We start from the raw sequence: 27,756 nt of genomic DNA, 5'->3' as shown, positions 1-27,756 counted from the left end.
ATGCTCCAGAATGAACTGTCCAATCAGATGCACAGCCAGAAAGACCACGGCGGCTCCGGAAATCCTGAGCAGCATTCGTCTCTTTCTCTGGGCACTGATCTGGGCAACCGTCTTCAGCTTTTGCGTGTCCTGGAGAATCCAGGTGTCTCTAGAGCCGCCTCTGTCATCCTGTCACCTGCAGGTGCGGGGAGATTTGTAGGGATGACACCGGGACATCCCGGAAGCTGGAAAATGGTGAGTACCGGAGACTGGGTGTTCTGAGAGGGGGAGGGCCGTGGTTGGGGCCAGAAGTGAGTTGTGGAGGAACCGGGCAATTTCACTTCAGTTTTACAGTCTTCAGACAGAAATTTTCCCCTGGCACCTTTGGCTCTCAGACCTTGTGAGCAAAAGGTGGAGAAGGGCAGGCAGCGGGGACTATTGTTGCGGCCCCTTCCCGGGTTGGTTAATTAGACCAAGGCCCAGAGCTCTCTTTGCGCGGCTGTGTGCCTGGAGCGCCGGGTGTTCCTGCCACGTGGTGACAGTGGAAGGGTCCTCAGGAAGAATCCCAACTGGGTGTGTGGGGCTTGTTCCTGGGAGGGGCTGTAGTCCGTGGGGCCCCCAATCCCCCCATTCTGTTAAAAATAAACTCAGGGCCGGGCACGGTGGGTCAAGCTGTTGCCAAACCAAAATTGGCTCGGTTGCCTGTAATCATAAACACAGAGACAGGAAGTTGATTCGTGAAAAGGCTTCATTATCGGAAAGGCCGGCAATTTTGGGTAGCAGCGGGAATAATTTTAAAAATATTTTGTCTATGTAACACATTTTAAGAATTTGTATAGGGGATAATTTCCAAAGTATATTAAAAATATACTTACGCGATTAACAGCATGTGGACAGTTAAAAATATTTAACAATCAAAAACATATCGAAGAAAATCATCAAAAAAGTCATTAAACATGCTATGAACTTGTTCTATAGTGCCTCATTACTTCCTCGGGGTTTTTTTAAGTTTGTTTTTTTTTGCAGTTTTTGGCTGAGGCTGGTTTTGAGCCCACCACCTCTGGCATATGGGGTCGGCGCCCTACTCCTTTGAGCCACAGGTGGCGCCCTTTTTTTTTTTTTTTAATCTTTATTCCCTATTTCTGGTTTGGCCTGTTTGACTGACTTACTGCTTCTATATTTTCAAGTGCGTTCTTAGTTCACAAATAGCTAAGAAAGTGTGTGGGGGTGTCTGTGTCTACCACATTCTCTACTTTTATTTTCATGTCTATGAAATTGATTTCAAATGGAAATAATTCCTCGGGACCCAGTGCAAGGAGGAGGAGATAACCTGAGTGGAAATGGTGGGAAATTAGAAAGACACGCAAGAAATATATAAAACACACATGAGGGTAGAGATAGGATGGGGTGGGAAGGTCTGTCTGCAGCCAGCGCGGAACTGTGGTAGCATCTTTTATAAAGTATCTTTAATAAGGTAAATATTAACATCTGGGGTAAGGATTAACTTTAAAGAGGAAAAGCTGTAATAAGGAAAGTATGTAGGGGCTATGTGACTTCTGGCAGTTGAAAAGAATGTTAATCTAGGAGAAGTGGCTGGGGGTGAGGGTGGGCGGTCGTTCCCTAGAGGGTTCCCCTGGCTGTGATGGGCCCTGGCCACCTCACAGCCCCTTCCCCACAATAATTGTTATGATTAGGTAAACTCACATGCGTGCTGTGCTTTTGATTTTGTTTTTTGAAATTTGTGAAACAGCGGGTACATATGAATGGTATGCAATGTATTTTGTAACATAGTAAAAAGCTTGCAACTTAGAGCATAAAGGTTTGGATTTAGGTATTGTTGGGTTATTATGAGAATCCTTTAGATAGGAAGTGTTGGATATTCTGAAAAATGTTATTTGTTGTATTTTTTGGACTATATCTTGTATACATTTTAACTTATTTTTACTTTTTGAGACAGAGCCTCAAGATGTTGCCCTGGGTAGAGTGCCGTTGCATCACAGCTCACAGCAACCTCCAGCTCTTGGGTTTAAGTGATTCTCTTACCTGAGTCTCTAAAGTAGGTGGGACTACAGGTGCCTGCCACAATGCCCGGCTTTTTTTTTTTTTTTATGGTTAAAGCTGTCATTGTTGTTTGGCATGCCTGGGATTTGAACCTGCATGTGTATGTGGTGTATGTGGCTGGCGCCTTAGCCGCTTGAGCTACAGGCACTGAGCCTTTTTTTTTTTAATTAATTAATTAATTAATTTTTTTTTTTTTTTTTTTTTTTTTTGCTGTTTCTGGCTGGGGCCCGGTTTGAACCTGCCACCTCCACTATATGGGGCCGCCCCACTCCTTTGAGCCACATGTGCTGCCCCCAGCCTTTTTTGTTTGTTTGTTTTTGAGACAGAGTCACACTATGTCACCCTTGGTAGGGTGCTGTGGTGTCACAGATCACAACAACCTCAAACTCTTGGGCTTAAGCAATTCTTTTGCCTCAGCCTCCGGAAGAGCCGGGACTACAGGTGATCGCCTCCCACTATTTTTTGTTGCAGTTGACATTGTTGTGTAGCTGGCTGGGGCTGGGTTCAAAGCCACTACCCTCGGTTTATGTGGCTGGCGCTGTAACCACTGTGTTACGGGCACCAAACCCATTTCAACTTATTTTTCATGAGTTGGTAACTGTTAGATAAATTGAAGCAGTATATATTTTTACATCTATGATTGTGTTTTAATAATCAATAATGGCTACTTGATTTTTTTAGTGTAACTTCTTGTACTTATTTTAATTCAATGTCCAGCATTTATGGCTTGAGAAGTTGTATTAAGGACCTTGATGATGTCATAGGCAAATGTATTAGTCTTCAGATTGAGTCCAATAGCTAGTGTTGATATGACACAAATGGGTAAAGTGGTGTATTTAGCAGGATTAAAAAGATGCAGTTGGCTATGATAGTTTTTAGGGAGGGTAATATCTTAAGTTACTTTAGACTGGTTGGACTTAAAAATCTTGTACCCAGGGTAGAAAAGGAGTTAATCTTAGCGAACAGGGTTTCCCTATGTTGTAGCAGAGATATATGAAAAAGCCTCTGTGCCATGTAATAAGAACTATCTTAACATTAAGATGGCGTGTGTATTGGCGCAAGGTACAAAGGCAGTTAAGTTACAGTTAAATAAGAAATTATTAAGATATCGGAAAGGGCACCTTTTAAAGTTAATATATTTATGATTAGTAGTTACAGTTTTCACTTGTATAGCAAAAATTTTTTTTTCTTGACAGTAGAGTTTGTATTTTTTTTTTTTTGGCCGGGGCTGGGTTTGAACCCACCACCTCCGGCATATGGGACCGGCGCCCTACTCCTTGAGCCACAGGCACCACCCCTAGGGTTTGTATTTTAACTGTAAATATCTGAGTGATAATCTTGTGGATATGTGGGAGAAATGTGACATTTCTGATTAGTTCTAGCAGGTACACATCTCCATTAGGCTTGAAGTAAATACCTGTTCTACATAAGTACTTCTAGTAAGACAGAAATAAGACATATTTATGACATTTTGGGCTAAATCAGGCTATAGGTTTTTATTTCACCGAAATGGGACAAGGTTCTGAGGTAAGCACACAGCTGTGCATGACAAGTCTTAAGATGACTGGGGATTGTATGTCTCTCCCCGCCCCTTTTTTTTTAAAGTGACAGTCTCGTTTTGTCGCCCTCAGTAGTGTACGGTGGCGTCACAGCTCACAGCAATCTCCAGCTCTTGGGTTTAGATGATTCTTTTGCCTCAGGCTCCCTAGTATCTGGACTACAGGCGCCCGCCACAATGCCCGCTATTTTTTTGTTGTTGTTTGGCCAGGGCCGTGTTTGAACACACCACCCTTGGTTTACGGGGGCCGTGCTCTACTGAGGCCGCCCAATATTTCTTTAGTCTTAATGTGGTGTTTCCTCCAGGAGAGGCAGTCTAGTTTTTGTGGGCCTCGCTGCTTCTGAAGTGAGATACAGCTTGAGTGGAGTGTGGTGGGCCAGGGCTTCTGGTCCTGTACGTTTCACTGCTATGATGTCATCTACAGAACTTTTCCTGGACTAGCCTACTTTTGTTTCAGCTGTTTTTCTCAGGCCCGTCTTTTCAGGCTTTGAGTTGGACTTGGTTACCAAGATAAAAGGGATGTAGGTGTTACCTGGGGTCTGGGAAGAGAGAATCTGGGCACTTGCTGCATTTGTTGTACATACTTTTGTACTTCAAGATTATATTCGGCTTGCCCTGACATTTAAATTGAGACTGCCTGGAAGGGGTTTTAATAAACAACTTGGTAAGGATTTAATTTGACCCTGCTTTTACGGGCTACCTTTATTCACAGTAGTTGGAGGGATAATACTTGGTTTTAATGTAAATGGATCTCCTGGAATTGTTTGGCAACGTTTTTTATTAGTATATGATTTATTTTCTTTTTACTTTTGCTAATGATTTAGGTCTATAGGCTTTGAATCTTTTTTTTTTTTTTTTTTTTTGTAGAGACAGAGTCTCACTGTACCGCCCTCGGGTAGAGTGCCATGGCGTCACACGGCTCACAGCAACCTCTTAACTCTTGGGCTTACGCGATTCTCTTGCCTCAGCCTCCCGAGCAGCTGGGACTACAGGCGCCCGCCACAACGCCCGGCTATTTTTTGGTTGCAGTTTGGCCGGGGCTGGGTTTGAACCCGCCACCCTCGCCATATGGGGCTGGCGCCCTACTCACTGAGCCACAGACGCCGCCCTAGGTCTATAGGTTTTGGATGTGGGTATTTGAGTGAAGTCTATCAGCTAGTTTTTAAACAGCATTATCTTATGGTAGAGTCAGTGTGTTTTTTTATATTGTTCTCTGTTTAGGGGTTGTTTCTTACACAAAGCAAACACTGAGTATTTGTTTTTGATTGTCTGGGTGAGTTGCCTGTTTACAACTTACTGGGGAGCGAACTCAGTTAAGGCTGTTTTGCAGTAGTATGTCATGTCATAAAGTCGTTTTATTACCTGAAGTGTTAGATTTCTGGGTAGCATGAATCATCCTTGGCTGTGGATGAATCAACTATTTTTTCATCATGGAATTTTTCTGTTTTCTTTTTTTATTTCTTTTCTTATAGGTGGGATTGAAATCAGATAGGTTTAAAGGTGGCATTAAGTGGGCTGTTAGTGTTACCCTCTGGTTTTCTGTTGGCCCAGGATTAAGTCTTTTCTGGTGTCCTGTGCAATGCGTGACTGTCACTGTGCGTTGAAACAAGGCAGTTTCTAATAGTTGTAAAACTGAACTGTTTTTAACAAGTATTTTTCCCTGCCCTAGTAATCTCCTTTTTTTTATATATGGCATATTGAGTATGAAGAATTAGATAAGAAAATTTGAAATCCATGTAATGTTTAGTGTTTTTCTTTTTGACGTTCTAATGTTCTGGTTAGGGCCCTTAGTTCAGCTTTTGGGCTGATGTCCCTGGTGCAGGGGCTTTCATTTCTAGCAACCTTTCTGCAATCACTACTGTATCACTTGCCCTTCGTGTTCCTTTTTCAATATAACTGCTTCCGTATATACATGGAGTCCAGTCTACCTCTTTGGAAGGGTTGTCTGACAGAATCTCCTTGGCTAGAAAAGACTTGTTCAGTTACCACTAGACGTTCATGTTCTTTTGGTTCTTGATTAAGATTAGGAAGTAGAGTGGCTGGGTTCAGTCCACCTATCACTTGTAATTGTATTTCAGGGTTAGTAAGTAACATAGTGTAGGGAGCACAGCAAAACTTGCCCTTTCCCTTGGTTTTTTCACTGAAAGATGAAATTATGGCAGATTATTAAGAGTAAGGTTTCTTTCCACATACTATGCAGAAGAGGGGAACTGCAAGAATGATTACCCAGTGGCTCAATCAGAGACTTTTATAGATGCCTTTTAGAAGGGAGGGTGGCTGTGGCTCAGCGGGTAGGGCACTGGCCCCATATGCTGAGGGTGGTGGGTTCAAACCCAGCCCCGGCCAGACTGCAACAAAAAAATAGCCGGGCGTTGTGGCGGGCGCCTGTAGTCCCAGCTACTGGGGAGGCTGAGGCAAGAGAATCGCCTAAGCCCAGGAGGTGGAGGTTGCTGTGAGCTGTGTGACGCCACAGCACTCTACCAAAGGCGATAAAGTGAGACTCTTGTCTCTACAAAAAAAAAAAAAATGGAAGGGAGGGTGGAGAATGTGCAAAGTATAGGTGCGGCAAGTTGTAGCTAGGGAGTGGATGTGTAGATGGAAGGAAACAAATTCACATGTAAATTAATGTGAGAGACAGGTTTTGTATTTTAAATGATTTGGGGCCAGGTCCCTAGCATTCAGAAAAGGAAGTCTGCAGCCCCTTTTGTTCCCCAGTCAGGTTAATCAGTTTTTATAGATAGAGGAAAATTTTAAATGTTTTCTGAACATGAATGGCCTTTAATTCAAAATAATCTTTATACCAAGGAGTGACATTTTGGGGTGAAATTTCCCTAGCTCCATCACTAGCTTGATAACTTCTCATACTCTCTGCAGTTAACTAGATGTTTCTTTTTTGCTTAAGTAAAAAACAAGACTTGATGAGAGACATGAACCATAGTTGATGTGGCTCAGTGAGTAGGGCACTAGCCCCACATACTGATGGTGGTGGGTTCGAACCCAGCCCTGACTGAACTGCAACAAAAAAATAGCCGGGTGTTATGGTGGGTGCCTGTATTCCCAGCTACTCAGGAGGCTGAGGTAGGAGAATCGCCTAAGCCCAGAAGCTGGAGGTTGCTGTGAGCTATGTGACCTCACAGCACTCTACTGGGGGCGATAATAAAGTGAGACTCTGTCTCTACAAAAAAAAAAAGTTTAATTGTTTAGACAAATATGCTGCTGGTCTGAGAATAGTGCCAAGTTCTTCCATCAGAACTCCAAGACTAAACCCCTGTCATTCGTCTTTTATGCACATACAGGAATAGTTTACACAGGCCAAAAGCAGAGGCCTTAGGTTAAGTTTCTACAGTTAAGTTTTAACTGTTTAGTTTGATATAGACGAGAATTTTCCTTCTTCTCTCTCTTTTTTTTTTGAGACAGTGCCTGAACCTATCACCCTGGGTAGAGTGCCCTGTGTCATAGCTCATAGCAACCTAAAACTCCTGGCTTAAGCGATTCTCTTGCCTCACCCTCCTGAGTAGCTGGGACTACAGGCACCCGCTACAGCTCCCAGCAAGTTTTTGGTTGTAATTGTCATTGTTTGGGAGGCCGGGGCTGTATTCTAACCTGCTAGCTCTGGTATATGTGGCTGGCGGCTGAGCCACTTCGGCTACAGGTGCCACCCATTTTTCTGTACTTTCAAGGACTCATATTGTTGTAGGAAGATGAGGCCCAGCGGAGAGAAAGAGCACCCAAACACCATGTTTATAAGAGGAAGTGTTTTATTCACTGGCTGGGAGCTTATGGCATAGAAGAATTCCAAATGGCTGAGCTCCCCAACTGCATTGGTCTTTCCCTTTTTATTGGCAGTCAGAAAGTTCCACCCCCCAGGTACCCTTCTTCTTGGCCAGTTTGAATCAAGCTGGAGATGCTATTCCAGCCCCTACGGAACTACAGGATTTCACAGAACTTGGAAATTTCCAAGTTCCAGAAAGTTAAGTTTACAAATTCCCCAAGAGCTGAGTCACCATAGAGAGGATCCTGCAGGTGTATCCTTGTGGTCTCCTTGAGAAGACCTGTTCTCCTAGACCTCACCTTTCTCTGGTGTCCTCTCTCAATATAAGGGTTTAGGGATTAAACCGTAGTTAGGAATCCACACCTGGTAGAAAATTGTCTTAACCTAGAAATCCCTAAAGCTGTTGTAGTGATTGGAAAATATAATTTTATTTTATTTTATTTTTTAATAGGGTATCTTGCCCAGGCTCTAGCTCAAAACCAAGAAATTTCACTTTCTGCATTTGACATTTGAGCTTTTTACTTTTATACCCAGTAGCACCCTTCAGCAAAATGGTTCAGTGTTAATGTTGTGTTATTTAGGCATTCCTGATCTTCCGGGCCAGTGATTAATAATTTACAAGTTTTAAAGTGCATTCTAAGTTCACAAAAAGCTACGAAAAGATTGTGGGGGTGTCCATTTCTACCAAAATGCCTGTAATCCTAACATGCTGTGAGGCCAGTGTGGGTGGATTGCTTGGACTCTGGAGTTGGAGATCAGCCTGAGCAAGAACAAGACCCATCAGCTTGGTGCCCATAGCACAGTGGTCAAGGTGTCAGCCACATACACCAAGGGTGGTGAGTTCAAACCCGGCCCAGGCCAGCTAAACAACTGCAAGAAAAAAGTAGCCAGGCATTGTGGCGGGTGCCTGTAGTCCCAGCTACTTGGGAGGCTGAGGCAAGAGAATTGCTTAAGCCCAAGAGTTTGAGGTTGCTGTGAGCTGTGATGCCACAGTACTCTACCCAGGGTGTGAAAGTAAGACTCTGTCTCAAAAAATAAAAGAGGGCAGCGCCTGTGGCTCAAAGGAGTAGGGCGCGGGCCCCATGTGCCGGAGGTGGCCCCCATATGCCGGAGGTGGCGGGTTCAAAACCAGCCCTGGCCAAAAACTACAAAAAAAAAAAAAGAAGATCCATCTGTAGTTCTCTAGTTTAAAATAGAAAAATGAGTGAGAGGTCATGTACGACAACTGTAATCCCAGCTACTGGGTGAGAGGTTATTGCAAGTTGTGAACAAAAGAAAACTGAGTCCAGATTCTGTGTGGGCAACGTGGCCTTTATTCACTTGCATGCAAGTAGGCTATGTTCAAAAAAGAAGTCAGCACATTGGTTAAGGCAGGGTGGGAATATAAGGGTTTGGGAAGGTGGAGATTGGTGCACTCATTCCTTCCTGGGCAGGACTTGTGTGCCCTTGTTTTGGTGTTGCTGTTCTGGGTTTTGCCCTATCATTCAGGTCATTTTAGTCTATTATAAGGAGGTGGAGGGCAGTGTCTGTGGCACAGTGGGTAGGGCGCCGACCCCATATACCAAGGGTGGTGGCTTCAAACCCGGCCTCAACCAAACTGCAACAAAAAAATTGCTGGGCGTTGTGGCAGGTGCCTGAAGTCCCAGCTACTCTGGAGGCTGAGGCAAGAGAATCGCCTAAGCCCAGGAGCTGGAGGTTGCTGTGAGCTGTGACGCTACAGCACTCTACCAAGGGTGACAGAGTGACACTCTGTCTCTAAAATAAATAAATAAATAAATAAATAAATAAATAAATAAATAAAGGTCTTAAATGATTCAGCCTCTGGGCTTGACCTCTGCTTTTGCATAAAGATTTGGTCCTAAGATTTTTAGTTTCTTTTATAGGCCAATAGCTCAACCAATACTTGAACAAACCCTACACTGCCCTCTCTCATGGGTCCTTAATAGCTCCTGTCTTCTGATTATTTTCAGTCCATAAACCCTCTTTCATGCTGTCTCTGTGGTGGCTGTCAGTGTCTCCTGAAATTATGTCCATGAGTTCAAGGAAGTGGCCCTAGACCTGTTGTAAGAGCAGATGGAAATTAGAAATACCAGACGAATACCCCAATTTGAACATAAAGATTTTGCTCTCTTCCTTTTTCTTAAAGGTTTTAATTTAGAAAAGCTTGTATGTGTTTTTTTCTGCCTCTTTGAAATATAAGTACATAATTTTACCAGATAAATAATCTTCTTACTGCCTTTTCAAACTCAGGTCAAATTCAGGGCCAGGACTCATTGCTTTGAAATATAAACAGTCCGGGCGGCGCCTGTGGCTCAGTGAGTAGGGCGCCGGCCCCATATGGCGAGGGTGGCGGGTTCAAACCCAGCCCCGGCCAAACTGCAACAAAAAAATAGCCGGGCGTTGTGGCGGGCGCCTGTAGTCCCAGCTGCTCGGGAGGCTGAGGTAGGAGAATCGCGGAAGCCCAAGAGTTGGAGGTTGCTGTGAGCCGTGTGACGCCATGGCACTCTACCCGAGGGCGGTACAGTGAGACTCTGTCTCTACCAAAAAAATATAAATAAACAAACAGTCCAGGACATAGTGACCCTTGTCAGAGTTCCTGTTGTGGTGCAGGACTTCCGGTCATTGTTCCTCAGTCTCCTTTTTTGAAACTATCTTCCATCATGTAGACAAGTGAAGATTTTTCTGTCCTTTGAATATAGTCCAGTACAAACACAAAAGCCCTTTCCAATTATAAGGAAAATTTAGGGTGAACTATATATAACCAATGATGCTGTCAAGTCTTGTAAGTGAGGACTAATTATGGTGACTTCGTTGATCTTTACAATCTCTGAGATGAACATCACACTTTGTTTTAATTGTGTAATGTGGCAGTTGTTTTTCTACCATTTTGAAGGGTATTTTGGGTTGGAAATAATTTTCTTTGTAATTATAAAGTATTTTTACATACCATCCAGAGTTACCACATATGATACAAACACAGAAGAGTCCCATGGAGTGTTACTCTAGGGGGCGCGTTTCATCTCAGCCTTCCTGTCACAGCTCACAATTGTACAGCAAAGTGCATGGTGTCCCAAATAATGAAGCCACAATGGTCCATCTGCCTATTTTCAATATCTATTCTTGAGCATTTGTAGTACACAGTGTTACAAAAAATGCCCCTACAGTCACAATACATAGGGAAATGCAAAATTACAGCTCTATGTTATATCTTTATTTACAAAATAGTTGTTAAAAAATGTCACAAAACAGGCTGGGCGTGGTAGCTCACACTTGTAATCTTGCCACTCTGGGAGGCAGAAGTGGGTGGATTGCTTGAGCTCATGAGTTTGAGAACAGCTTGATCAAAAAATGAGATCCCTTCTCTATTAAAAATAGAAAAACTGAGGCAAGAGGATCGCTTGAGCCCCAGTTGCAGGTTGCTGTGAGCCATGATGCCACCACACTCTATCCAGGGCAACAGCTTGAGTCTCTGTCTCAAAAATTTCACAAAACATTTACAAAGTACTCTGTATGGCTTGGCCACCTCTTTGTAAAATTGATATTATTAGACTTGCAACTCATCCAGAGAGTATGAGGCTACAAACTCAAGCTGGATCACATATGTGTATTGAGTACACTTAAGGAATTTCCACTTCCCCATTTCTCCTTTTCCCTACTTCCCATGTATGCACACAGGGCCTGAGCTGCATCCACATGTGACCAAAGCTCAAATTTGCAGTTTGCAATTTTCTTTTTTCTTTTTTTTTTGTAGGGACAGAGTCTCACTTTACCACCCTCGGTAGAGTGCCATGATGTCACAGGACTCACAGCAACCTCCAGTTCTTGGGCTTCCGCGATTCTCCTACCTCAGCCTCCCGAGCAGCTGGGACTACAGGCGCCCGCCACGACGCCCGGCTATTTTTTTGTTGCAGTTTGGCCGGGGCTGGGTTTGAACCTGCCACCCTCAGTATATGGGGCCGGCGCCCTACTCACTGAGCCACAGGCGCCACCCTGCAGTTTGCAATTTTTAATTCAGGTTTTTATTCAGATACTACTTCCTTCTGTCAGGTTTTTATTCAGATACTACTTCCTTCTGTCAGGTTTTTATTCAGATACTACTTCCTTCTGTCAGGTTTTTATTCAGATACTACTTCCTTCTGTCAGGTTTTTATTCAGATACTACTTCCTTCTGTTAGTGCTAGAAACTTTAAAGGGTCAGCATAGAATGCTATGTTTCAAGATTGTGGTGGCTGGTCTTCCCTGGAAAAAGAGGATTTATGTTATTATAAAAGTGTGGGCAAAAATAAATAAATAAATACATACATAAATGCTGTTGGCCAGCAAGGTGGGTAGCACCTGTTATGCTCACACTGTGGGAGGCTGAAGGTGGTGGATTGCTTGAAGTCAGGAATTCGAGACGAACCTCAGCAAGTCCAGACCCTGTCTCTGGCCTGTGTAGTCCCAACTACTCAGGAGGCTGAGACAAGATCGTTTGAGCGCAGGAGGTTGCTATGGTGGCCAAGGCACTCTACCGAGGGTGACAAAGTGAGACTCTGTCTCAAAAAAATTAAATAAATTAAAGTGTTGAGTAGAAGGGACTCTGTGGTGTGTTTACTTTCTCCAGCTGAGTGTTACTATAGTCTAGGAGAAGTAACACCAGTAATATGTGAAATTGTCAAAGAAGCCACTTCATATACCCACTTAAAACCAGCAAAATCTGAGGCAAACGAAGGTTTACAAATCATTTCTGAAACCAAACTCGACATACATGAGTTGTTGGAAGAAAATGCAGTTTATTCAATAGCAACATGAACAGATGGCTGAATAATGTTGGAAAGACCACCTCATGTTCCTCAGCTGACCAAAAGGTGGTAAAAGGGGAAAGGAGCTTGGGAAACTTTGTGCAGGAGCTTTCTATGTGTAGGACCCCTGGCTTGTTGCAAAGGTTACTTGCCATCTGGCAGTCTGCTGAACAAGGACAGAAGTGGAGGTAAACTGCTCAGCATTTTCCTGCAGGGGGAGTTCTGCAATCTTGATTCTTTGGTTAATTGCTTAAACACCCATTCCTGAAATTCTTAAACAAGTACATACATAGCCATTGTAAAAAAAGTGACTATTTGTTTCCAAGATAGAGTAATTGCTGCTCTTGCAGGATCACATACTTAGAGGGGCCCAGGATATGGAATACCTTGTGTAGGTAATAAAGCCTGGAAGGTGATAGTTACCTGAGTGGTTCTCAGCCCAGACTTCCAGTCAGGATTCCAATGGCCAGTTTGAAAAAATGCCATCATCAACTTCTAACTCTTGGGCTTAAGCGATTCTCTTGCCTCAGCCTCCCAAGTAGCTGGGACTGCAGGCGCCTGCCACAATGCCCAGCTATTTTTTGGTTGTAGTTGTCATTGTTGTTTAGCAGGCCTGGGCTGGATTTGAACCCACCAGCTTTGGTGTGTGTGGCTGGCGCTCTCGCCGCTGAGCTACAGGCACCAAGCCTGTACTTTCAACTTTGAAAAAAAAAATTTTTTTTTTTTTTTTGGCCGGGGCTAGGTTTGAACCCGCCACCTCCGGCATATGGGACCGGTGCCCTACTCCTTGAGCCACAGGCGCCGCCCAGAAACATTTTTAAGTGGTTTTTATCAGAATATGATTAAGTACTTTGGGGAGAGTATTAACTCATATGAACCTTCTGAGATTCTCTTTTTATACCTTGTTTGGAAAATAAAGGCTCTAATGGTTGTTTACTGGGTCAACATTCAACTGGGGGATAAATCCAGTCTCACGAATGATAAAATATTTTCATGGGACAGAAATATTAGCATCCCTGTTGAGCTTGTTGGAAATTCAAAAATAAAGCCTCACCTAATATCTTCTGAATAAAAAACTGCATTCGAGGCTTGGTGCCCATAGCACAGTGGTTACTCGCCAGTGACATGTACAAGTCTGGCTTATACCAGCCCGGCCCAGGCCAGCTAAACAACAGTGACAACTGCAAGAAGAAAATAGCCAGGTGTTGTGGTGGGTGCGTGGAGTCCCACCTACTTGGGAAGCTGATGCAAGAGAATAGCTGAAGCCCAAGAGGTGTGAGCTGTGACACCATTGCACTTTAACGAGGGCGATGTAGTGAGACTATGTCTCCAAAAAACCCACAGAAAACTGCATTTGACAAGATCTCCAGTTCATGCTTTGCACACGTTAAAATCTTAGGGCTTCCATTTACCTCACCATGATATTTTCACGTAAGAAATACGCACAGCTTATGTGAATGATGTGAGTAGGCACAAGAATCCACATGCCTGTATTGGTGGCCTGATTTTTGCATTGTAAAGCTAAAAAGCACAGTGTCTACACTGGGATTGTGGATGTTATCCCATCATCTTTCCTCAGTGTTAGAGAGCACATGAGCGACTATCTCTCTGCTGTACTTATCACATAATACCGTCCAGTCATGTAAGTCCAAAGAAGTTCTCACCCACTCATTTATGTGAAAATGAAATTAAGTCTTCTCATGGCATCATGATAAATATTGTTTTTTTTTGTTTAGATTTGTAGTTTTTTTTTTTTTTTTTCAGGAACTATTGACATTTAGAGATGTGTCTATAGAATTCTCTATGGATGAGTGGGACTGCCTGGACCCTGCTCAGCAGAATTTGTATCAGGATGTCATGTTGGAGACCTACAGACACCTGGTCTTCCTTGGTGAGGATAACTTACATACACATTTCTTAACTGTATGCTAAGCATTTCATATTGTTTCTCTGTAGGTGGGTTTTGTGGAGATTCTTCTTTGACCGCATTAGTTTCAGATTGTTGTTTCTAAGGAAAACATAAGTTCTTGGTATAGAAAAGAGAATATTTCAGATGTTATCTTGGCATTAATCTTAGTCTTTCTTGAGCTGATAAATATCATTCCCTACATTGATGGTAATTTCAAAAGTGTAGAGGCTTAGAATTGTTGCCCATACCTTTAAGTCTAGTTTCTAGCCCCAAATTTTATTTCCATAGTACTGGGTAGTGGAACATTTTAAATTCTTTTAAAATATTGTAACGTTTCTGTAAGAAACCTCTATTTTTAGATTATTCTTTTAGGATCTCTAAAATGTTGTGTTCTCTACTCTACAAAGGTTCTAGATTGTTAACTGGTGAAGCCCAGTAAGCGTCATGTTACCTTTCTTTTTTCTAATTAAACAGGGCTTGCTGTCTCTAAGCCGGACCTCATCACCTGTCTGGAGCAAAGGAAAGAACCCTGGAAGGTGAAGACTCACCAGACAGTGGTCAAGCACCCAGGTAGGTTGGAGTGAATGAAGCAGATAACACTGGTCAGAGGTCCAAAGTTGAAGGAGGAAACCACACAATGCAATGTGATTAGGGAAGCTCAGCTTAATTATAAATGAGTGGGAAACCTGGGTTTCTTTCTCTTGTTACATAAAGACACCTCTTTTCTTATGTTTATTTGCTCATTGAGACAAAGGCTCACTGTTGCCATCAGACCAGCGTGCCATGGCATCAGTCTAGCACAGAGCAATCTCAACCATCTTGGTTCAAGTGATTTTTCACTCTCAGCCGCTCAAGTAAGCTGGCAGTACAGGTTTCTCCACAATGCCTGGCTAATATTTTTACGGTTTTTTAGTAGAATCAGAATCTTTGTCTTGCTCGGGCTTGTCTCAAACTCACAAACTCAAACAATCCTCTCACCTTGGCCTCTCAGGTGTTGGGTTTACATGTGTGAGCTTCCATGCCTGGCCCTATTCTTCTTTTTAATTTTTTAAAATTTGTTTGGAACAGAGTCTCGCTTTGTCACCCTGGGTAGAGTCCCATGGTGTCACAGCTCACAGCAACCTGAAACTTTTGGACTCAAGGAATCCTCTTGCTTTAGCCTCCCAAGAAGCTGGGACTACAGGTGCCTGCTACAATGACCGGCTAGTTTTTCTTTTTAAGAGATGTAATCTTGCCGTTCCTTGGACTGGACTCCTACTGGTTAAGCTTAAGCAATCCACCTGCCTTGCCCTTCCAGAGTGCTAGGATTATAGGGGCCTGGCCTTTTCTTTTTAATTTTTAGAAGGAGTTTAGTTTTCGGTGATGTTCTTTCTAGTTTACAGTGAAAAGAAAGAACTTTCTCTGGCTTATCCAGGACTGCAAAATCTGCCTGCTGTTTGGTTGATTTTTTGAACATAAAAATATTTGTGTATTTTTGAGGATCTCTGAAACATTTTTAAAACATTTTCTTTAGGCTCGGTGCCTATAGCTGAAGCGGCTAAGGAGCCAGCCACAGACACCAGAGCTTGTGCGTTTGAGTCCAGCCTGAGCCTGCCAAACAACAATGGCAACTACAACCAAAAAATAGCTGGGTGTTGTGGTGGGCACCTCCCAGCTACTTGGGAGGCTGAGGCAAGAGAATCGCTTAAGCCCAGGAATTGGAGGTTGCTATACTATGAGCTGTGATGCCATGATACTCTACCCAGGACGACAGCTTGAGGCTCTGTCTCAAAAAAAGGAAAAATATTTCTTTTTCCTTTAAGCAGGCATGTTGGCTCACTTCTATAGTCCTAGCACTCTTGGAGGATGAGGTGGGATGATCATTTGAGTTCAGGAGTATAAGACAAGCCTGAACAAGAGTGAGATCCTTTCACTACTAAAAATAAAAAAACAATAGCTAGGCAGTGTGATGGTTGCCTGTAGTCCCAGCTACTTGTGGGAGCTGAGGCAGAAGGTTGACTTCAACCTAAGAGTTTGAGGTTGTTGTGCGTTAGGCTGATGCTATAGTATTTTAACCTGGGCAACAGAATGAAACTGTGCCTCAGAACAATTTCTTTTTTTTTTTTGGTCAGTGGTTCTCAACCTTCCTAATTCCGAGATGTATTTTCATTGTTAAAAAGGGGTCTCGACCCACAGGTTGAGAACCGCTACCTTAGCATCCTGTTTAAAATGTGAGAGTGAGCAGTTAATACTAATATTTGGGTCAGGCATCTCAGGACACTTGAAATGGATGGCATATGTTTTCTGCTTTATAGTTTTAGATTCAATGAAGGTTTCAAATAAGATTGTGCAGAAAGTATAGTCAGTAAATGTTATCAGAGCACTAAAGAATCTCCCTCAAATATAAAGAAAAAGCTCTACTTGGGAGGCTGAGGCAAGAGAATCGCTTAAGCCTATGAGTTGGAGGTTGCTGTGAGCTGTGTGAGGCCACGGCACTCTACCGAGGGCCATAAAGTGAGACTGTCTCTACAAAAAAAAAAAAAAAAGAAAAAGCTCATGTAATTTAATTTCAACATTTTCTTTACATGAACTGTGATAGTTTAATTTGTGTTTGCTCTAACTTCTGAACTTTATTTTATTTTATTTCATTTTTTTGAGACAGAGTCTGAAGCTGTTGCCTTCAATAGAGTGTGGTGGCATCATAGTTCACAGCAACAGGCTTAAGCGATTTTCTTGCCTTAGCCTCCCAAGTAGCTGGGCCTATAGGCGCCCGCCACATCACCCGGCTACTTTTTGTTTGTATTTGTCATTGTTGTTTGGCAGGCCTGGTCTAGATTCGACCCTGCCAGCTCTGGTGTATGTAGCTGACCCCCTAGCCACGGGGCTAGAGGCGCTGAGCCCAATTTCTCAATTTTTTTTTTTAAACAGAGCCTCAAGCTTTCACCCTGGGTAGAGTTCTGTGGCATCATAGCTTACAGCATCCTGCAACTCCTGGGCTTAAGCGATTCTCTTGTCTCAGCCTCTCAAGTAGCTAGGACTAAAGGCACCTGCCACAACGCCCGGCTATGTTTTGGTTGTCATTGTTGTATGGCAGGCCCTGACTGGATTTGAACCTGCCACCTCTGGTATTTGTGGCTGGTGCCTTAGCCGCTTGAGCTACAGGTTCCAAGCCCCAATTTTGCAACTTTAATATAGTTAAAGGTATCTACTCCATACATTCCTTACGTATGCTATGTCCTTGGGGAGTTACAGTATTCCTGAGCTTATATTAAATTCTCTCTTGATACAAAATCACTCTTACAAACTTTTCTGAGACAGTTTCTCACTCTTATCACCCTGGGGTTGAGTTCAGAGGCATTGTAGATCACAGCAACATCAAACTCTTGGGTACAAGTGATCCTCTCTTTTCAGCCTCCCTAGTAGGTAGGACTAGAGGCATCAACCACAGTGCCTGGGTAGTTTTTCTGTTTTTAGTAGAGAAGGGGTCTTGATCTTTCTCAGGCTGGTCTGGAACGCCTGAGCTCAGGTGATCCACCTGCCTTGGCCTCCTGAGGTGATTAAGATTAACAGATATGGGCCATCATACCTGTCATAAAATACCCTTATTTTATAGCTATCTTTTGCTTAGGTTATGCTTATCAGGACTGTATTATGCACACACATGCACACACATACACGGAAACACAGGAGACCTTTATAAGTTGACCACTCAAGGGATTGTAAAAATCTTGTCAACACACATAGGTGGTTAGCATAAGGAACTTGGCCTAGTGTACTGATACGTACTTGTGGTGCATGCCCAGTCTGTGTACATTAGGTGAACTGGGGGAGGTGTTCAATGTAGGGAGGGGTGGTCAATATATATACTATATACAGACAATATATAGTGTCTGTATATATGTACATATACACACAAATAGATATATAAACATATACACACACACACACAAAATGCCAAAGTCTTTAGGCCAGTCTCCTTTGTCATGAGTAAGTATCTCTCTTTAGATTTCTGGTTAGGTGGGACCAGCCTCAGATCATGGCTCGGAGAAGTTGGAGATGCCCACATAATAACTTCAGATGTCAGTGGGGCTTGGCACCCGTAGCCCAGTGGTTATGGCGTTGGCCACACACACCAAGGCTGGCGGGTTCGAACCCAGCCCAGGCCAGCTAAACAACATCAATTGCAACAAAAAAATAGCCAGGCATTGTGGTAGGTGCCTGTTGTCTCAGCTACTTGGGAGGCTGAGGCAAGAGAATCATTGAACCCCAAGTGTTGGAGTTTGCTGTGAGCTGTGACGCCTTTAGTACTCTACCTAGCACAACATAGTGAGACTCCATCCCCCCACAAAAAAAACAAACAAAATTCTCAGTGGGAGAATTTTATTTTAGTGTTCATTCTGAATATGATGTATAATATTTCATTGTGATTTTACCTTGCATTTCTTCAGTGGTTACTAATTTTGAGCACCCTTTCTAATGCTTGTAGGCTATTTATATATCATCTTTGAGAAATATCAGTTCAATACTTTGTCACTTTCTCTTTTCCTTTTTCTTTCTTTTTTTTTTTTTTAAGAGACAGATTCTCACTTTCTCACCCTTGGTAAAGTGCTGTTGCATCACAGCTCACAGCAACATCCAGCTCTTGGGCTTAGGTGATTCTCTTGCCTCAGCCTCCCGAGTAGCTGGGACTACTGGCACTTGCCACAGTGCCCGGCTACTTTTTGTTGTTGTTATTGTTGTTATTGCAGTTTACCTGGGGCCAGGTTCCAACCTGCCAGCCTTGGTATATGGGGCCGGTGCCCTACTCACTGAGACACAGGCACTGCCCTTTCATTTTTTTTTTTTTTTTATTATTGAGACAGAGTCTCACTGTTGCCCTTGGTAGAGTGCTGTGTCATCGTAGTTCACAGCAACCTCAAACTCCTGGGATAAAGTGAGTTCAGCCTCCAAAGTACCTGGGAGTACAGGCGCCCGCTACAATGTCCAGCTATTTTTTAGGAGGAGGTCTCACTCTTGCTTAGGCTCTTCACAAACTCTCCTGGCCCCAAGCAATCCTCCAGCCTCATCCTTCAAGAGTGCTAGGATTATAGCCCTGAGACACCATGCCCAGCCTTATTTTGCTACTTTTGACTAGAGAGTTCTGTCGTGTTTGTTAGGTCTAAGTAATACACCATGTTCAAGTCGTCGGTTATCTTATTAATCTTTTTTCTAAACTTTCCATTGATTATTAAAAATGGTGTCTTATGTAAGGGTATATGGCACACCTCCTGGGTGAGGGACACAACTATAAGTGGGACTTTACCTAACAAATGCAAACATTGTAACCTAATTTTTTTATTTTTTATTTTTGAGACAGAGTCTCAAGCTGTTGACCTGGATAGAGTGCCATGGTGTCTTAGCTCACAACAACCTTCAATTCTTGGGCTCAAGTGATTTTTTTTGCCCCAGTTATTCTGTTTTTTATTTTTGAGACAGAGCCTCGAGCTGTCGCCCTGGGTAGTGTCATGGCATCACAGCTCACAGCAACCAACCTCCAACTCCTGGGTTCAAGCGATTCTTCTGCCTCCTCCTCCGCAGTTGTTGGGACTACAGGCACCTGCCACAACGCCCGACTATTTTTTGGTTGCAGCTGCCATTGTTTTTTGGCGGCCCGGGCTATATTTGAACTTGCCAACTCAGGTGTATGTGGCTGGTCCCTTAGCCGCTTGAGCTACAGGTGCCAAACTCAGTTATTCAATTTTTAGTAGAGATGGGGGTCTCACTCTGCTCAGGCTGGTCTGGAACACATGAGCTCAAGCTATCCACTCTCCCGGAGTAGTATGATTCTAGGCGTGAGCCACCATGCCCGGCGTGTGATCTAATTATACCCTCATATTAATCTGAAATTTTAAAAAAGAGAGACAAAACCTAGGGTCTAAAATTAAAAATGACCATGTCGCTGTTTCTTCCTTTGCTTTTGCCATGATTTATTTCTTATGTTTGGAATCAATGATGTTATACATACTTGTTTATATTATACAAGATATGTAATATACTGAAATGAGGTTTGTGAGTATATGTAATAGATAGTGAGGATTCTTTGTAAAGGGGCCTGTTCTATTACTACTACATTTTTCTCTTGGCTGTTTAGGCCACAAGTGTATATTGTCCAATATAATTATAGCTACTTCACCCACTTTGAGTTACTTGGCAAAGTAACTTGCCAATTTGCTTGGCATACAGATTTTTTGTGTTTTTACCTTTACCTTATTTGAGTCCATAAAGCTATAAGGAGTTTTCTCTAGACCTAATATTGTAGAAACTCATTTATTGTAAGTCTATTCAGCCATATCATCTTTTTAGATTATTGAGTTAATTAACTTAAATATAAATGAGTTAAAGTTCCTTTTACTTTATTTCTTCTAGATATTTCCTCCTCATTTCTTCTCTTGCTGCCTTCATTTCTGTTTTATTGATTTTTGTAATTACCCTGATTGCTTTCTTAATTTACTTCACACGAATTCTATAGACATTTTCTGTCTGAACACCTTGAAGAATGGAAATTATAAAAAGTTCTTAAAGATATAACAATATTATTAATATTATTTAGACTCATATCGAGCTATCTTCAATTGAATGCAAAAATTATAACTCTTTATATTTCTTATTTTGTTATTCTATGTTTTTTGTTTTGTTTTGCTTTGTTTTTTGTCAGAGTCTCACTCTGTAACCCTGAGTAGAGTGCTGTGGCATTGTCATAGCTCACAGCAACCTCAAACTTTGGGATTAAAGAGATTATCTTGCTTCAAGTCTCTCCAATAGCTAGAAGTACAGGGGCCTGCCACAATGCCTGGCTAATTTTTTTGTTTTGTTTTGTTTTTTGAGACAGAGTCTCACTTTTCTCACCTTCATTAGAGTATCTGGCACCATAGCTCACAGCAACCTACAGCTCTTGGGCTGAAGTGATTCTCTTGCCTCAGACTCCATAGTAGGCTGGAACTACAGGTGCTAGCCACAGCGCCCGGCTATTTTAGAGATGAGGTCTCTCTCTGGCTGAGGCTGGTGTGGAACCTGTGAGCTCAGGAAATCAACTGCCTTGACATCCCAAGTGCAAGGATTATAGGTGTGAGCCACCTCACCCAGCCTTTCTTTCAACTTAGTGATGTCACCAATTTCATCTTGTTACATTGAACACCTACACCATTAACAGAAGTTTCATGTTAAGATTCTGTTTTTGTCTTTGAATTTTAAAGCATGATTAAACAAGCTTTCTGGGCTCAGTGGCTAGGGCATCAGCCACTTACACTGGAGCTGGGGGTTTTAAGTCCAGCTCCAACCTGCCAAACAACAATGACAACTATAACCAAAACATAGCCTGGTGTTGTGGCAGGCGCCTGTAGTACCGGCTACTTGGGAAGCTGAGGCAGGAGAATCACTTAAGCCCAAGAGTTTGAGGTCGCTGTGAGCTGTTATGCCATGGTACCCTACCCTCAGGGCGAGAGCTTAAGACTCTGTCTCAAAAAACAAAATTGGGTGGCACCTGTGGCTCAGTGGATAGGGCGCTGGCCCCATATGCCAAGCGTGGTGGGTTCAAACCTGGCCCTGACCAAACTGCAATGAACAAATAGCCGGGCGTTGTGGTGGGCACCTGTGGTCCCACCTACTCGGGAGGCTGAGGCAAGAGAATCGCCTAACCCCAGCAATTGGAGGTTGCTGTGAATGGTGCAACACCACGGCACTCTACCGAGGGTAGTAATGTGAGACTCTGTCTGTAAAAAAAAAATAATAATAATAAATTAAATAAATAAAAATAAAAGTGCTTCCTGCCCTGTGATTATACAACATTTTACTTAAATATACTTAGCTTTTTTTTTTTTTGAGACTTACTTATTTTTACCTAATTTAGCATTGTTCTCAAGCATAATATCAATTCCAGTGACAGGGGCTACCTTGGAGATTTCTTCTTTGGTAGTTTTCAGCATTCATTTGTCTTGATAAATGTTTATTTTTTTCTTTAAGGGATGTTTTGATGGATTACAGTACATGTGTTTTGAAACTTTTGTTCTTGCAGCACTTTGACTATATCATCCAACTCTTCTTTGATATGGAAGGTGTATGTCAAAAAATCCACTAGTGATCTCAGAAGAGTGTGCTTAGAGATGACACATCTTTTTCCTTTCGTGGCTTTCAGGATACTCTTGTATGGCTTTCAAATCTTTGATCTTCACGTGTCTTTTTTTAGGTCTCTTTGTGTTTCTTGTAGCTGAAGTGTGGTGAGCTTGATATTCTGTATTTTCTTTCTTACCTTTGAAAATTTCTCAGTCTTTTTCACTGTGTTCTTCAACTTAGGAATTTTCTTTTTTAAAAACTTGTCTTTTTGTTGATATCTCCAGTTTTGTGATTTTATTTAGTTGTTTGTATCATTCCCATGTCACCCTTTTACCATCATGAATATAAAACTCTTAGGTAATTTAGACATCTCTTTTTGTTTTTTTTTTTCCAGTTTTTGGCCAGGGATGGGTTTGAACCTGCCACCTTCGGCTTACGGGGCCAGTGCCCTACTCCTTTGAGCCACAGGCGCCGCCCAGACAACTTTATTTTTTATGGTTGATTCTACATTATTTATTTTGTTTCTTTGGGTTATGTCTCCCTATTATTTTTTACATGTTCTAATCTTTCATTGACTTTGAGGATCACAAAAGTACCTTTCCTTTGTTTTTGTGACAGAGTCTCCTTTTGTTACCAACGGTAGAGTGCTGTGGTGTCAAAGCTCACAGCAACCTCAAACTCTAGGGCTTAAGGGATTTGCTCACTCAGTCTCCCAGGTAGCTGGGACTACAGGTGGCCACCAGAATGCCGGCTATTTTTTTTGTTTTTAAGCTGGACCAGGCTGCGTTCTAACCCGCCAGCCTCGGTGTCTGTGCCTGGCACTGTAACCACTGAGCTATGGGCACCGAGCCACATAAGGCACCTTTCACAAAATCCATAATGTGGCTTTACCTTACAAGACACTGACACAAATTATACTGAAGACTTGAGGCAGTTCAGTATACATTCTGAAATTGTTTTGCCGTGGAGTTGTGTGGCTATTTTCTAGCTGAAGGATTTTCCCCACATTTCCACATAAGAGCTTGTAATCACTTGCTAGACCTGAATCTGCCTGTTGTCTTGGAGTCTCTCTGGTGCTGTAACAATATTTTACCTTTGGTTTCAGCTCTCCAGTCGGTTTTATAAACACTGCACCATTCTCAGGCAGCGCCTGTGGCTCAAAGGCATAGGGCGCGAACCCCATATGCCGGAGGTGGTGGGTTCAAACACAGTCCCAGCCAAAAACGGCAAAAAAAAAAAAAAAAAGAAAAGAAAAGAAAAAAGAAACAAAAAACTACACCATTCCCTTCAGCACTCTCCCTCATGGGAGACACAACCTATCTTTAGAAAAGCCCTGAAAAGCCAGTAGAGTTAATTTAGGTCTCTATTTTTCTTTTGAGGAAAAAGTTTACTTTCATATGGACAATGCTGTTTTCAGATGGGGGAATGGCTGTGGTCTGTAAGTAGAATGAACTTTTCTTCCCTTATTTTGTACCTTTTGTCATTATCATTTTTTTCTTATTTGATTTTATATAGTTATATATTTTTGAGACAGAGTGTCTTTCACCACAGATAGAGTCCTGTGGTATTAAAGTTCACAGCAACCTCAACCTCCTGAGCTCAAGAGATACTCTCGCCTTAGCTAGCTGAGTTGCTGGGGCAACGGGTGTCTGCCACTCGCCCCACTAATTTTTTCTAATTTTGGTATAAACAGGGCTCAGACTGCTCTCAAATGCCTGTGTTGAAGCAATCCACCCACTCACTCTCCCCCGGTGCTAGGTTTACAGACACTATCCACTGTACCCGGCCTGTATATGCCTCTTCACATAGTGCTCATCTGCTGGGCTGAAAATTCTCACTTTGTTTTTATAATCCCTAAAATGCAGTATATATTTCTTACTTACATGTATCTCAAAAATTATTCGGGCATTTGTGCTGTCTTCTGTCATCTTGCTACTGTGTTGGGCATAATTTTACAGACAAAATTTGTAATTTATATTTATTGAATTGTGATGAAACTCAATGACATAATTTTGTATTTTTAAATTTCTTTCAGTTATATGTGATCATTCTACCCAAAGCAACTCACAAGTTCTGGGCATGAATATTTCATTACCAGAGATAATCCTGAGAAGATATGAAAATGATAGCCCTGAGAATTTCAACTCAATAAAAGACTGGGATAGGGTGTGTGAGTATAAGCAGCAGAAAGTATGTTACAATGGACTAGATGAAAGTTTAACAGCTATGCATGGTAAAACCTACGAATGCAGTAAACCTTTCAAAGTTGTCAGAAAATTATCAAATGTAAGTAGACATAAGATTATATGTACCAGGGAAATAACATTGGAAAGTAAAAAATATGGGAAAGCCTTAAAACTATGCTCAAACTTTGGTAAACATAAGATAAACCATTTTGTGGAAAAGCAGTACAAATGTAAAGAATGTTGCAAAGTCTTTAAATCTTGCTCAAGACTGTCTAAGCACAGGGGACTTCATACTGCAGAGAAAATCTCCCATTGTGAGAATGATGACAAGTGTCTTAGCCACAGCTCAAAATATTCCAACTATAAGACAATTTATAATGTGGAGAAACCCTGCAAATGTAAAAGTGACAAATCCTGTAATGATGACTCATCCCTTTCTGTACATAAAATAATTCATTCTGGAGAGAAACCCTACAAATGTGAAGAATGTGGCAAAGCCTTTAACCAGTACTCAACCCTTTCTGTACATAAAAGAATTCACTCTGGAGAGAAACCCTACCAATGTGAAGTATGTGGAAAAGCCTTTAACCGGTACTCATATCTTTGTAGACATAAGAAAATTCATTCTGGAGAGAAACCATACAAATGTGAAGAATGTGGAAAAGCCTTTAACAATTCCTCAACCCTTTCTATACATAAAAGAATTCATTATAGTGAGAAACCCTACAAATGTGAAGAATGTGGAAAAGCCTTTAACCAGTACTCAACCCTTTCTGCACATAAAAGAATTCACTCTGGGGAGAAAGCCTACAAATGTGAAGAATGTGGCAAAGCCTTTAAACAGTACTCATCCCTTTCTGTACATAAAAGAATTCATTCTGGAGAGAAACCCTACAAATGTGAAGAATGTGGAAAAGCCTTTAACCAGTCCTCAACCCTTTCTGTACATAAAAGAATTCATTCTGGAGAGAAACCCTACAAATGTGAAGAATGTGGAAAAGCTTTTAATGAGGCCTCAACCCTTTCTATACATCAAAGAATTCATTCTGGGGAGAAACCCTACAAATGTGAAGAATGTGGCAAAGCCTTCAATCGGTATTCACACCTTTCTGTACATAAAAGAATTCATTCTGGAGAGAAACCCTACAAATGTGAAGAATGTGGCAAAGCATTTAAATATCACTCAAACTTTTCTGTACATAAAAGAATTCATTCTGGAGAGAAACCCTACAAATGTGAAGAATGTGAAAAAGCCTTTAAACAGTACTCACACTTTTCTGTACATAAAAGAATTCATTCTGGAGAGAAACCCTACGAATGTGAAGAATGTGGCAAAGCCTTCAACCGGTACTCGCACCTTTCTGTACATAAAAGAATTCATTCTGGAGAGAAACCCTACAAATGTGAAGAATGTGGAAAAGCCTTTACACAGTACTCAAACTTATCTGTACATAAAAGAATTCATTCTTGATAGAAACCCTATGAATGGCAACATTGTGGCAAATTCTTTAATCACTACTCACACCTTTCTCTACATAAAAAAAAATTCTTTCTGGAGAGAAACGTTACAAATATGAATACTATGGCAAACCCTTTAACCAGGCTGTACATTAAAAGAAAATGAGATAACATGGAAACCCTAGAAATGTGAAGAATGTGGCAGTACCTTACTTGGTATTTGTAACTTAATGAAGCTTATAGGAATTTACGCTGGAGAGAAATCCCACAACTGTGAACGGTTTGCTGATGCACTTAACCAGAGCTCAAAGTTTACTATACGTAAAAATTCATATTGGAGAGAAATGTTACAAATGAGGATAATATGGCAAACGTTTTAACTGATTCTTGGCCCTTAGTAAACATAAGAGAAATCATGTCAGAGAAAAATCACAATATGAAGGTGTGTGGAAGCTTTATGCCAGAAATCACATTTTTCTGTACACAGAATTCATGTTGAACAGAAAGGCTATAAATGTGAAGAAGGTGACAAGTGTTTAACTTCTGCTCAAACATTTCTCAATGAAATTTATGACAGAGAAAACCCCTACAACTGTGAAGACAGTGTCAAATCCTATAACCAGGATTCACACATTTCAGGACAGAACAGGATTTATAGAGATATTCTACAGTTATGAAGACTATGACAATGTCCTTAAATTTTTCTCATACTTTTGTAATCATAATTCATATGGAAGAAATTCTCTACAAATGTCAACGATGTCTTAAAGTTGTGTTTATCCTGTTTGGTAGGGCTAGGGAGAGGCAGGGGCAGATGATTCTAGGGCATACTTGTCCATAATGAGAAGAAACAAAATTACCAGACTGGGCTGCCAAGAAAGAAAAGTATTTCAGGAAGGGTTTCAATAACTGAACCGATGTTTGCTCTACAAAAATGACTCTCAGAGGTAGAGAGGCCCCAGCATGCACATATGGCCAAGGCTACCAAAAGGGGTCCTTGCAGCATGCGTACAAGTAAGGTGACAGTAGCCTCAAGGGACCCATTTTCATAAACACAGTAAAATATTCACCAGTTTTTTTTTTTTGTTTGTTTGTTTTTGAGACAGAATCTCTCTTATTAACCCTTGGTAGAGTACTGTAGCGTCACTGTTCACAGCAACCTCCAATCCTTGGGCGCAGGTGATTCTGTTGCCTCAGCCTTCCTAGCAACTGGGACTACAATCACTTTTATCACAATTTACAAATACTAGAACAACTTCTAGAAATTGATTTACAGGGATAGAAATGGGAGGACTCTCCATTCGGGAATTTTTCCCCCTTTCCAGGAAAAATAGTAAATATATTACCCCCTTCCCCTCACCACTTAATGTAGATTTGGAAAGTTGTCATGAACGGGAAAAATCTCACTAACCCAGCGTTTCTCCACTTGATAAGGTAGATGTCTCCCTTCTCTGGAGTGTACTGTGCTTTAATAAACTTTGACCTTTTGCTCACTTGTACCTACTTGTTCTGCTCATTGGTTCCACTGTCTTGGTACCAGTAACTATGCTGTGTCACCTGAAACCAAAAAACCAGGGAACACACACTTGACATCTGTTCCCCGAATGTGACATTTTAGTGCCAAAATCTGGGAAGAAAGTGTACATTTTCAGCAAGATAAGGTAATGGAACATTAGACATTGTGAATTCACGCTGCCTGATGCACAGTACTTATCACACTTACACCTCTCACTCTCTTTGCTTTCCAGGTAATGTAGCGCCTTACCTACCCCTGCTCCATTTCCTTCTTTTTTTTTTTTTTTTTTTCCATCTCCACAATGCTCATCATCCTCCAGTTGGGCCTGATATTCAAAAGCATACAAAAGGGTGTCTGGCTCCACAAGGAGAACATTAAACCAGATTTTTAAGGTCTTGATAAGGAGAATTGGGATGAAGAGACAGCAAGAGATAGCCAGGCCAGCATCAGTGCCCAAGAACAGAAGGAA

General features: G+C 41.8%; 1 protein-coding gene across 1 annotated transcript; it reads left to right on the top strand.

Annotated features, from left to right (window-relative positions):
* LOC128572558 (zinc finger protein 737-like) lies at positions 1–27,268 on the top strand. The gene is made up of 4 exons (XM_053572573.1): positions 1–234; positions 13,916–14,042; positions 14,535–14,630; positions 24,163–27,268. The coding sequence occupies exons 1-4, from the start codon at positions 1–3 to the stop codon at positions 25,782–25,784; spliced, it is 2,079 nt and encodes a 692-aa protein (XP_053428548.1). The 3' UTR covers positions 25,785–27,268.
* The last annotated feature ends 488 nt before the right edge of the window (positions 27,269–27,756 follow it).

The sequence above is a fragment of the Nycticebus coucang genome, chromosome 20 (assembly GCF_027406575.1).
Source record: "Nycticebus coucang isolate mNycCou1 chromosome 20, mNycCou1.pri, whole genome shotgun sequence".
NCBI lineage: Eukaryota > Metazoa > Chordata > Mammalia > Primates > Lorisidae > Nycticebus > Nycticebus coucang.
This window is presented reverse-complemented; position numbering and strand designations above follow the sequence as displayed.

Bases quoted from the DNA above. Each gene is read 5' to 3' on its own strand.
- LOC128572558 (XM_053572573.1), top strand. From the start codon at position 1: ATGCTCCAGAATGAACTGTCCAATCAGATGCACAGCCAGAAAGACCAC. The intron at 14,043-14,534 runs GTGAGGATAACT...CTAATTAAACAG, and splicing joins CAGACACCTGGTCTTCCTTG to GGCTTGCTGTCTCTAAGCCG. The intron at 14,631-24,162 runs GTAGGTTGGAGT...AATTTCTTTCAG, and splicing joins GACAGTGGTCAAGCACCCAG to TTATATGTGATCATTCTACC.